At 44.3% G+C, this 12,816-nt stretch overlaps 1 protein-coding gene across 1 annotated transcript; it reads left to right on the forward strand.

Moving 5' to 3' along the window:
- The first annotated feature begins 1,728 nt into the window (after positions 1-1,728).
- LOC147312225 (uncharacterized) lies at positions 1,729-3,578 on the forward strand. The gene is made up of 3 exons (XM_086264139.1): positions 1,729-2,520; positions 2,702-3,083; positions 3,192-3,578. The coding sequence occupies exons 1-3, from the start codon at positions 1,792-1,794 to the stop codon at positions 3,344-3,346; spliced, it is 1,266 nt and encodes a 421-aa protein (XP_086120265.1). The 5' UTR covers positions 1,729-1,791; the 3' UTR covers positions 3,347-3,578.
- The last annotated feature ends 9,238 nt before the right edge of the window (positions 3,579-12,816 follow it).

Raw genomic sequence — 12,816 nt, forward strand, 5'->3', positions numbered from 1 at the left:
GTCGTGGAGAAGCCACGCAGGAGACTCAGATGCTGTGACAGCCACAGGAAGCAGCCCAGTCCTCGCGGGAACACCGAGAGAAGTTGGAAGCAGCTGGAGTTGAGTGAGATCCAGCTGTTAGCTGTGGTGGCTCAGCATTCAGCATTTCGAGTTGGCAGCCAGCCCCACAGCAGTGTGGTCACTGAGGTAATCTGCTAGAGACCAGCAGCCTCCAACAACCACCTCCCAGCTGCTCAGGCAACACCTTTTTCCCTGGATACCAGAGGTTGCCATGGGGTCACCGACTGTGTGACTGAGTGGTCAGTAAGGCTATAAAAGCAAGTATGTTACAGCACACATATTTGGGTTTTAGTGCGGTTTTGAGGGATTCGGCAAAATATTCCCTGAAACAGTGAGTTACAGTCATTTTACTCAGAACGCCCTCAGGGACGTATATACATGCTGTGGTTTTTAATCATCCTCGGCAAAATATCCTTTACAGACGACTGAAGTCTGGAAAACATAAACATCAAAAATGAAATAGTTTCCATCTTTTAATGCTTTGCCATTCACTGGCTCAAGACTCAGGGCAACGATGGAAACAATAATCATAACTCTCTAAGTGGAGAAATAACAAACGGGACTGCAAAGTTAACATGAAACAAGCCTTTATTGTGCTGCTCCAACAAGAACAGGAGAAACCAACAAACACAGAAAGGACAAAGGCTGGGGCCATGATTACAGATGAGAAACAGGAAGGAGAGGAACAGGTAATAAAGACAATCGAGGATCAGGAGAAGACAAGTAGTGGAAGTAAAACTGCCATGGACACAGCAGAAGACTAAGCTTCAGAGTAAAACAACCAGAGGAGACCAACCTGCATACTAACACTCACGAGGACGAACAGAACAAGAAGGTAAAAGCGACCTGAAAGCCAACATTTAATTCACGGGTCCTTTCACTGCCGCTAAGCTCAGCTGACTGACTCGGCCTCACAGACTCTTTCACTTCTCTGCCTCCAAAAGCTCGCAGATCAGATTCATGAAGCACCTGAGGCGACTTCTGTTGTGATTTGGATCTATAGAAATAAAATTGAATTCAGTGGTTTGTGTCCTGAGATGCTGAATGTCATCAGCTTTCCTTCTAGTGGCCTGGTCAAAGTAACACCAGGATCCAAGGTTGCTCTTTGCTGACACGACCAGTTTGTTTCCTTCGCCGGTCACTTGTTTTAATGTTGCTGCTGATCAGCGTAGAATCAATAACTGAATAAAGGGCCTTAATGTCTGCTTACATGTTAACTGCCACACCAGTACGCTTCTAAAATCTAATATAATTATAAGAACTATATAGATATACAGTAGAAGGGGTTGGACATATTGGACTGTAAACGTTGCATTATAGAAACTAACCTTTGTTATTTACAGTTTTTGCCCGTTGCTTGAACACCATGAACCCATGCCTAGACTAAAGTAACACAACTTGAAGCTTTTGTTACCATACCTCAAACACATGTACCCCTACCTTAAACAAAAGCGCTGCTTTGCACCCCAGTTCCAATTATGCAACACACCTACTCCTTTATGCAACACACATGGTCCTGCATGCTACACTCTATTTCATACATAAGACACTTCGTTCACAAAATGAAATTTCAGGGTGCCATTCGGAAAACACATGTATCCAAAATACAAAACACATCGGGTAATTGCAACCACTCAAATATACACCTGAAGGCACTTACTTGCAAAACCAAACACCAATTAGCCAACTACAAAAAGCCCTCAGCGTAGCCATTTCAAGAACTTTGCAAGCATGGATGGAGGGAGAGCAAGAGGAAGAGGAAGAGGAGGAGGAGGCCGAAGAGGCCATGCACGGACCCATATTTCTGATGAAATAAGAGCAACTTTGGTGGACCATGTCATCAACCACGGCCTGACTATGAGGGAAGCTGGGCAGAGAGTCCACCCACATCTAAGCCGCTTCACAGTGGCATCTGTAATACGAACATTCAGACTAGAAAACAGGTCTGTCTTCACCTCCATACCTTCTGCTCTACTCAGATGGTTTCATAGCACTGTTCTACAGTATATCACATTACCATATCAAGTGTACGGGGTGCTAATGCTCCTTTTGCAGCCAAAGTGGCTGATTCCTTATATTGAAGTACAGTGTTGTACAGTGGATGACACAGTACATACAGTAAAGTACTGTAAGAAAAATAAGCAAACCGATGACAATATGTGGTTGTATTCCTCCAGAATGACTCGAAGACCTTCTGGGGGAGGACGGCAACGCCTGTTCACACAACAGCAGGAACTTGCCGTTGTGGACCTAGTGAGGGCAGACAATGCCATCCGTCTCCACCAGCTACGACGGAAAATACTTGCAGACAGGCGAGTGTTCAGCAACATAGACCATGTGAGCATCACCACCATCAGACGCATCTTGGGTAAACACAGCATCACCATGAAGCAGCTCTACAGAGTCCCATTCGAGAGGAACAGTGACAGGGTCAAAGGACTTCGAGCTGAATATGTACGGGTACGTGTAACTGTCCCTTACATTTACAATAGAGTATTGGTGAAGTCCAGTAGCAGCTGAATATGTACCATATCAGTACCACATGGATCCATTCTGAGAGCTACACAGGTACCTGTGTGATGGGGTGAGGGTGCTGTATGTGTAGCACTGTAGTACAGTGACATGTTCCCCTTTTTTCCAGAGAATCTTGGCCATGGATGGAGCTGCACAGCCTCATGAATACATTTTCATTGATGAAGCTGGATTCGACCTGAGCAAAACAAGACGACGGGGTCGTAATGTAATTGGCCAAAGGGCAGTTGTGCACGTCTCAGGGCAGCGCGGGGGAAACATCACATTATGTGCCGCCATAAGCCTTCGAGGGCTTCTGCACCATCATGCAATACTAGGTCCATACAATAGCCAACACATACTCACATTTCTAGATGCTCTCCATGATATAGTTGTACAGAACAGAGCAGATCAGCCCAGGTTTGTGGTGATATGGGATCATGTCAGTTTCCATCGGGCTGCTCTGGTCCAGGCCTGGTTCTCCAACCACAATCAATTTGAAGTGGTATACTTGCCCCCTTACTCACCATTTTTAAACCCTATAGAGGAATTTTTTTCAGCTTGGAGATGGCGAGTATATGACCGCCAACCACATGCCCGCATGCCTCTTCTGCAGGCAATGGAACAGGCCTGCGGCGACATTCAGGTGACAGCAATCCATGGATGGTTTCGACATGCAAGAGGATATTTTCCCCGGTGCCTAGCGGGAGAGGACACTGCTTGCGATGTTGATGAGGTCCTGTGGCCAGACCCCAACAGACGGCGGGATCCATGAGCCCACTTATGCACAATTGTCATGGTTTTTTGTGTTTACAGTATAGTGTTTTTTCTATTGCAGTATTATTGTGTTGTTGTTGTTTTTTTTGCTTTATCTGAATTCATGGTACTGCAATGTACAACATTGGGTAGGTCTATTTGCATTTTTGGTTGTTTGGAAATGTGTCTCCTGTAAATGTGCCTTCTGAATAAACAATGGAAATCAAGGACTGCAGTGTTTTATGTAAAGGAGACTAGTGTGTTCCCCCTGATCTGTCAGTGTTTGCATATGACGCAAGTATGTGTCATTTTGTCAACAGAGTTACATTTTGACAAAGGAATGTCAGGTTTTGACAGCAGAGTTTAGGTTTTGGGAGTAGAGTTTCAATTTGGCACAGATGTGAATGGTATATTTCCCAGTGTTGTGTCATGTGTACTTGTGTGTACAGTTTTGGCACAGAGAGCGGAGTTTTGCAAAATGTGTTCAAGCAGTGGGCAAAAACTGTAAATACATAGAATTTAAGAAAAGATCAAACTTCCCAGTGAAATTGTATTTTTCATAAATCTGTGTTCCACAGTGGAGAGCAGTGCCTGTACCCCAACTCTGAAAGTGAAAACTGCAGGACGGAGAAGGAAAGGTACTTTGTTCAATCATGGATGGACCTGCTGCTTAATGCACACATCTAATCAGCCAATCACATGGCAGCGACTCAAAGCCTGCAGACATGGTACAGACGACCTGCTGAAGTCACCATGTGAGAAAAGCGTCAATCATCTCAAACTGGATTCTTGAACATTACAGTGTTCACTCCACTCAAATGACCTCCACAGTCACCAGATTTCAGTCCAACAGAGCCGCTTTGGCATCTGGTGGAGTGGGAGATTTGGGTGATGCTATCATATCCATGAACCCATGAATCCATGAACCCATGAATCCATGAACCCATGAATCCATGAATCCATGCTCAAAAGAATTAAGGCAGTTCTGCAGCATCGGGAGGTGAAAGTGACCAGTGAGTGTGTACGTATTGCATGTATGTATATGCATAAAATTTGATATCCATGCACATCAAACAATATTCCTTCTACAAATTCAAACAGCTGATTGAGATTATTTCCATTAGTATCACCGTATTCGAGGCCCAGCAGCCTTCCAGGTCTCACTTGCTCCCCATCCCTCGCTCATCCTTCGAATGGAAAACCAAAAGATGAGATCACCAAAGGCACCAAACGTGACTGTAACTCTGTGAGAACTCATACAGCTGTGAAAGTTGATGCAATATTATATAATCATCAGTTTTCTTATCTGATGCACTCTGTACGAAATGTTGCAAATACGCTTTGTTTGGACGACAGTTCCAGTTTTCAGGGTTGATGCACTTTCTTTGAACACCAGTTTATTTGTGTGTGTGTGTGTGTGTGTGTGTGTGTGTGTGTGTGCGTGTGTGTGTGCGTGTGTGTGCGTGTGTGCGTGTGTGTGTGTGCGTGTGTGTGTGTGTGCGTGTGTGTGTGTGCGTGTGTGTGTGTGTGCGTGTGTGTGTGTGTGCGTGTGTGTGTGTGTGTGTGCGTGTGTGTGTGAGTCTGTGTGTGTGTGTGTGTGCGTGTGTGTGTGTGTGTGTGTGTGTGTGTGTGTGTGTGTGTGTGTGAGGAGAAGGCTGGGTTTCACAGTAACAAACACTTCATAGATTCCTGTGATTTGCTTTGCTGCATTGCAGCAGTGGTTCCTCTCCGAATAGGAGGGAGAGTTGAAAAAAGCTCCACAGCTGTCTAAACCTCACTTCACGTCCTGGACTTAAAGCGTGACACACTGCTTTATAACCTGTTGTTCTCATTGTGAAGAACTGTTGAGAAGATCCAGGACTCGTTTGTGTCTTGCTCCGACTCTCTATCTATTAACTCTGACGTCCTCGTATCTTTTTAAGGTCCCTCTGTCGAATCCATAATACTTTGAAATTCCTCCGATCTCTCCATCATTTCATTCGAAACACTAATGGCATTATTTTCCCAGGCGTTGCATTTTCTCTGACCAGATCAAAGCTATTTATTAGCCTCTGTGCCAACACAGACATCAATATCATACTGTGAGAGGTGCTGCCTGCCTCGTGATGCTTCGGACAGATTTGCCAATCTTCTGTTTTTCTCTGTGGTAAATCAGCTAATCTCTACAGAGATGTGCAAGACAGCTGAGTGAAGAGGTGCGATGCTGGCTCACAGTATTGACAAACAGTCCAGCAGAGGTAAAACCTTTTCGCACAGCAGTGCAGTCGTAATGATGGGGCACTTTGCAGGAGGCTGTGTTGATGGCAGCGAGAGAGAGGGGGGTGAAAAGTAAAGCAGAGCTCTTTATTCTATTTTTAAGGCCAGTGGACAAAACGATTCCCTGTTTTAATGAATAGCTGTGCAGACTGGGTTGGATTAACATGATTTTCTTTATATTTCTGCTTCCAAGGAGCCAGATTTTCTTGGACTTTTGTTAAAGTGGTCTTCGGGAATACGTCTCGTGACTTGGCTGCTTCTTCAAGCATGTTCAGTCTGGTCCTTGTATCCAAACATTTCCAAAGGAATGTTTTTTATTTGTTAGGCGACTTATCGCTGAGTTATGAATCATTCAAGGAGAACAAATAACAGATAAGTTGTCAAAGAAGCGATTGTATTGTTTTAAATTGTATCTTTAGCCACTTTGTTACCAGCAGCCTGTTGTTTCGTTTGTCAAAGCTACAAAAAGCCAAAGATGAGAGTGTGACAGGCTTAAAACAGCACTGTTGTGCCAACAAGCCGAAAATGTAAAAACTTCAAAACACATCTCAACCTAGAGCTGGGCGATATATCGAGTTTTTAAAACATATCGATATATTTTTATACGAGATATAAGATGTGACAATATCCTTTATATCGATATAGTCTATGTTACGTTATAATTATAGTTGTGGAGCCGCAAGTTTGCCTCTCTTTCGTCCACTTTTGTCTCTACGCAACGTTACTCCGCCTCGCCTTCACTGAAGACAACTCCCCCTCCTCCCCCATCGCTTCACGTGCAGGCAGCGACAAGACGGACACGGCAAATCTCCGTTAACGAGTTACTGCGCATCGCCCCATGCGTGGGGCTGGACGGCGTCAACGTGCTAACGAGCTAAACATGCTAACGAGCTAACAGCGCTAACCCTAAAATCCTTTCATTCTCTCAAAAGTTGATAGCGCGCCTTATGTATGAATTCTGGTTGTGCTTGATGGCCGCGAACTGATTTTATGTGGTACACGGCGCTCAGCAATCTGTCAAAAATGTTTGAGTACGACTTTGGTAAGCTACGGAGCTGCACCGCTTGATGGATTGTCGGCGCATTACGGCTACCGAGGAGCTTCGCGGAGTGATATGTACTGTGCATCAACGTAATATTACCGTATTGTGTGTGTATAAGGACCATAAATGGCACCTGTAAGAGACGTGGTTATGAAGCGGATTTCAAACTCCAGGCTGTCAGTCACACAGTAAAACTTGGAAACAGAGCAGCTGTGAAATCTGTCTGTCTTTGTTATTACGCTCAGCGTCTTTTAGTTTACATTTTGACTGCACAATTGTGAGCTCTTTGTTTAGCACAAAAACAACATTGTTTTCTTTTATTTATGGAGCATTATTATTTAATGAATGCTCCTAATTTAATTTTGAGTAATTTTTCATGTACATCTGTGCTGTATGTTAATAAAAGTGCCTGTGTGACATCTGGGACACAGCTTTGACTAAGAACTCTCTTTTTGTTCTTACTTTATGGCTTAAAAAAAAAAATCGAGATATATATCTTATATCGCCATCCAGCTAAAAAATATCGAGATATGAATTTTGGGTCATATCGCCCAGCCCTATCTCAACCCCCCCCCCCCCCGACAGAGGACTTGAGGGATGCATTTGGCTTTTAGTTGATTCGTCTACACTTTGCTGAAGCCTCATCAGAAATGCTGTTAGTGGATGGTGTCTGTCAAGAAGCCGTTCTCAGGAAAGGAACACGGGGAGAAAAGGGTGACGTGTCGGAGCTCAGCTAAATGTTGGAGATCTTAAAACTGATGGAAACATGAAAGCAGAAACACACCATCAGAATTTGATGCGATGCCATCTTCATTTTCCAGCATGACACTGATCTCAAACACGAGCAGAGCAGTAAAGTCGTACCTCGATTGAAAAAGACTACGTGGAGTAATTTGTTTGGTAATATGTGGTTATTCAAACTGTGTTTTTCCCTTATATGTGTTGTATTTCTGTGTTTGTTTGCACCTGTTTCCCATTTTTCCAGCACAATGTAAAGGCATGAGGGGCTTTTGAGACTTTTCCACAGTATTGTTGTTAGCATGGTAGCATCACAGCTACTTAATTTCTCTTCAGCTCCATAATCACAGACGTCAGGATGGTATTTATCCTGTAAGATGCCAGACTGTCTCCTAGTTGATTATGACCCCAAAATAGTTAATTCACCTACAGTTCTGTACTTCACACTGTACCAACCCATTGGATTCAGCATGTCTTCATGTTGAACCAGAGGGATCAGTCTGTACTTTGTACACATCAAAAGAGGATGATACAAACGCAGCAGCAGAAAAAAGATCAAAACCACTCAACACTTTCTGAAACAGTCGTCGTGATGCAGCAGAGCACCCTGTCATTAAGTTGGACTCAAGACGCTGCCAGTTAGAGCAGCTCAGACCCTTTGGGGGTATCGTGAAATAGCCTGGCTGTATAGCAGAGGAGTATTTCCCAGTGGCCTTGCCCAAGAGAAGAAGAGTTTGTCCCCCAAATAAAAGGCTAAATCGGTTTCTGCAGAAGCCAGTGATAACACTTCAGATATAAATTGTGTCAAATCATCCACTCTGCATAGATTTATCCTTGGAGGCCCATGAAAATATCTCACTGGCATCATCAGAGCGCCTCGACTGACGCGGTGACACAGCAGCAATGTTCCTGTTCCTCCATCAGTCATTTCCACCTCTCTGTACCGCCTCATCTGTCTCCGCGCTGCCAACAATCACCTGACAGTTTACTCTGAAGCATTGCAGCGGCCTGTACATTCATCGAGCAGCAGAGTCCAGCGGTGTTTGGTCATGGCTGATGTGCAACAGCGCCCTGGAGATCAATGATCAGTGTAGTGAAGCAGTGAATCAGGGGCTTTGTGTGGAATGAGAATTCGCCTGCAGGATCGATCCACTATAAACAGTTTCACCGCCAGCTGAGATAAATACACCTTATTAAGTATCGAAGAAGAACGCTGCATCCGGGACCGCACACAGCAAAACAGAGCAACAGATGCAGTATCAAAGATCAGATGTGCCGCTGCGTCTCTTTGTTGCATTCACCTCAGCACCTCTGCATAAGCGCTGCTGTTACTGAAAACAACTATTGTTTAACGTGACCCAGACGTGACCCAGACGTGACCCAGACGGCGTCAGCTTCTGCTGTCAGTCGCCCCGTTTAGACTCAGACATTTCGACTGATGCGTGTCCCTTCAGGTTTAGAGTTTCTTACACTTGTGTTTTTTCGTACATCATTTGGGGGGTTTTGCTCTGTTTACTGACAGAAACATTCTGCCTCTGACTGCATTTTCACAGCATTTTGTGTTGTCAATAGACGGAGAGGACAGCTGCTTTTAATGACATAACGATGGCTTGTATGGTAGCAGTGAACACAAACTGCACCAGGAAGGAACTGGTGTTTTTCCCACTGCTGGGTTTACTGGTTAACGTGCTTATGTGGATTTGGCTTTGCACTAAACCATTTGATCATATCATGTGAGCTCTGACGCACGGCCTCATGTACCCAGTGCACAGTGTGCCTGCATAACCACAGTATCAAACATGGGTTTATTGGGATTCGCCATTCATCATTTTCCCTAGTGACATTTTCCACTTCACGTCTTCAATGAGTTTTACAAAAGGATTCCTCCCAGCTGCATATACGCAAAAGAAATCTCCAATGTCGTGCTCTGCTTTCCCATCATTCTCCTTCAAACCAGTGGGAGCGGTCCACCATATCTGTCAGTATTTTGCGTTTATTATGTTTTGGTTTCATTTTGCATCATGGATTGTTTTCTTGTTCTCTTGTTGTGCTGATGATGATGATGATGATGATGTTTATTATTAGAGTTTCATGTTTCTGTTTATCCATGTTTTCGGAATTGTGGTCTCATGTATTGTTTGAGTTTCATGTATTATTTTCTGTCTGCCTCTCTGTGTCGAGTCCGTGTCTTTGAGTAGTGTTTCATGTTTCCTGTTTTATTGTGAAAGTCTTTGTCTTGTGTTAGTGTGTGCAGCTTTGTTCCCCTGTCTCGTCAGCCCTGATCTCTCCCAGCTGTGTCTCCCTCCTGTTGCCCATTCCCTCATTACTACCCTGTGTATATAAGCCCTGTGTGTTCCTGTGCTCGGTGTCGCGTCGCACCCTCAGATTATACCTGTGTGTTTTTGGTTTCTGCATTCACGGCATGTTTAGTTTTCATGTCAGCAATAAAGCCGAGGTTTTGAATTACAATTCTGTGTTCGAGTCCTGTGCTTGGATCCTCCTCTCCGCCTGCCCGCACACAGAGCCCTGACAATATCCAGGAAACCACGGCCTCAGCCTTGGACGTGCTGATTCACACCACAGCCACCTAACAGCCAGGTCATGTTTCGGTGAAGCCAACAGAACGACATATCTGCAATAAGCAGGGATGTACTTCTGAGGTTCCCACATCACAAACCCTTTATTATCCAGCTCTTGATATCCAGCTATGCTTTGATATTTTATGCATGAATATCATAAAGAGAACTGGAGACGAGGGACCACCTTGGAAAAGTCCAACACCCCCTTTGAAGATGATGATGCTCGACTTTGTGCAAAGGATGTAGATACAGCCGATGAGCCGATGGCTCATTATGATCGCCCTGCTGGGTGTAAGACTTCTCCAACACCACAAAACACATGTAAGTGGGATGGTCACACACGTATGACGTACTCCAGGAGTCCTGTAAGAGTAAAGATTCAGATCTGGTCCACTGGTCAGACTAGATTAAAAGATCAGATGTATCACGCCACAACCAGTAAAACTGGTCAAAGTGCAACAACGATGGACTTAATCCAAATTCCACATTTGTTTCATGATCTGATTTTTTTTAGCATTTTGTGAAAATCGTGGACATTTTTCTAATTTATTAAACGGAAACTTGAAAACTGATTTACAGTCGGTCACCAAATACACGCGGCTGCTTCTGTGTCTCAGACAAACCCAGCACGAATGAAGCAACCTGCTCAGCGTCATCAGAGATCGTCTTTAAAATGAAAACGATAATGATGCTTGATGTGTGACCTACTTCTGTATAAACACACATGAATTAATGCTCATATATTTAGAATTTAGATGAATTACTGTAATTTCCACACAGGCCTCTGTGATGGTCACAAGCACAGAGTGCCCACATCATTCACCCGAAATGAGGTGTGTGCGTGGCATATTTATGAGGCAAAGCCATTCAAAGACGATCCACTTGGAAAAATAATGTTTCACAGTGTCTGAAGAGAAAAATCATAAATCTGATCAAAAGCTGAGAAGAAAAGGACATGTCTTCTGTCTTTTCCTCGCACCCCTAAGCTCCCGCCTAGCAGCATCCCCTCGCTGCTGAACCGAGCAACAGAACCACAATAAACAGATTAACTGTCATTTGACCGCTGAAGTGAAAAGTCAGCCGTGAAATGTTCGTTGCACGCAGTGTGTCAGATCCAAACAGCTGGCACGACAGCTTTAAAAAATGCGTGCTTTATGTTGCAGTCTGTGCAGAAGATGCAAAGCTAGATTAGAAAGAATTCACTTCTACGGCAGTCATTCTGCAGGAAACACGCCGACTCTGCAGGATGTGCCCTGACTTCTTACTTCTGGCTTCCCTTTTAATTTCATTTAACATTAGCAGCTTATTAAAGTAGTTGATGCTTTTAAACAGCACAAACTGCAGTCATCTAAGATGAGGGAACGAATTCTCCTGCTCGTCCCTGCAGATTAATGCCCTCTCCCATCACGCCTGTGGGGTTAGCTAAGAAGCTGACAGCGATTAGTCACTGGGTGCGGTGAATTTATGACAGCCCCTCATTTTCATGTCAGCTCAGTGACTGTGCTTCAGCACCAACACTCTGAATATTTTCTTATTCAATCAGCCCAATGAGAACATGTTATGAAATCTGTGTTGATTTTGCAGACCTTGTTTGCCAGTCAGAGGCACGATTTCCTTCTTGCGCTCTCAGTTCTTGGTGTATAAGCGTGTGAATACTTTCATTTTTGCATATCTGAATAGCAATGCATGAAATGTAGCTTGAAACCTAAACACTGGAGACAGCTGGGATACAAAAGGCCAGTGTTCACAGTGTGGGTGGACTAAAATGGTACTGCGGTATGTACGTAATGAAGTACCATAATGGAATTATGAGAGATTTTGGCACTTGTTAATTCAGGCCATTACTAAATGGCCCCACCTACGTTCTTTTAGCTGATAGGCCCTGGCCCTAATTCAGCCACCACACACTCATCTGGACTTTGCCTCTCTAAAATAACCATCCGCCTCATCACTCAGCAGCAGGTTTTACCAATGCCCACAACAGCACTTGTAGTTATGGACCCTAATGATGATTTACTGTATGGCTGTCCAAAACTCTGTGAAATGACTCATAATGCTGTCTTTTTAAAAACACCTCTGAGGTGCAGTCTATGACCTACCAGCAGTTACAGCTGAGCTGTAAGTAAATCTGAGGAAGAAGCTGGAAAAGTGAAGACTGAAATATTGGGTTTAAAAGCAGGTAAGTAAGTGAAATCTACGAATAATAAATAAAGAAATGCAAGATTGGAAGTTTTGCTGTAATAGATCTTCCTAAGCTGCCTTGGGGATGATGCTTGTGAGTGGTTTAATATGTATGCAACGATATCTGATAATTACATCCTGAGTAAATGAAGCTGACAGCTCGGTATCCAGAACCCTCACTGGGCTCATCCTCATCCTGGACCCTCGGCTCCACAAGCTCGGCCTGAGCGAGCGCATGGGTCCTCGTGTGGGTCCAAAACCTGCAGGAAGAGCTGTGGGAGTCCAGTGCCTTGACATTCGTGCAGCAGTCAAAAGCTGAAGGCTTTGGCAGTCTGATGCCCAGCTGACCCAACTGGCTTCATGGAACATCATTAGAAAATGAGGAGCGAGGAACACCGGGTGGGTTTTACCCTCTAAAGCATCCAGTTTACATGTGTTGTGTGGACTTGGAGAAGGCAGTCAGCTGCATCCTTTCAGATGTCCTGTGGGGATATTTTAGGAGGACAGAATGTCGGACCTGTGGTCACGGATTCTGTTCATCATTTTTAGAGACAGAATGATCGTTTCTCTTAAGATACAATCGTCTTCCCTCAGTTACCCTCCAAGATCAGCGGCTATCTTATGTTGACAGGAGTCTCCTGTAACCTGGCCCTGGATTGGGATTGATGGATGGATCCACAATGTGATTATCAC

The sequence above is a fragment of the Aulonocara sp. 'chitande type north' Nkhata Bay genome, linkage group LG15, assembly GCF_057382095.1.
Source record: "Aulonocara sp. 'chitande type north' Nkhata Bay isolate Kocher_YH1m ecotype deep benthic linkage group LG15, A_spYH_male_GT1.1, whole genome shotgun sequence".
Lineage (NCBI taxonomy): Eukaryota > Metazoa > Chordata > Actinopteri > Cichliformes > Cichlidae > Aulonocara > Aulonocara sp. 'chitande type north' Nkhata Bay.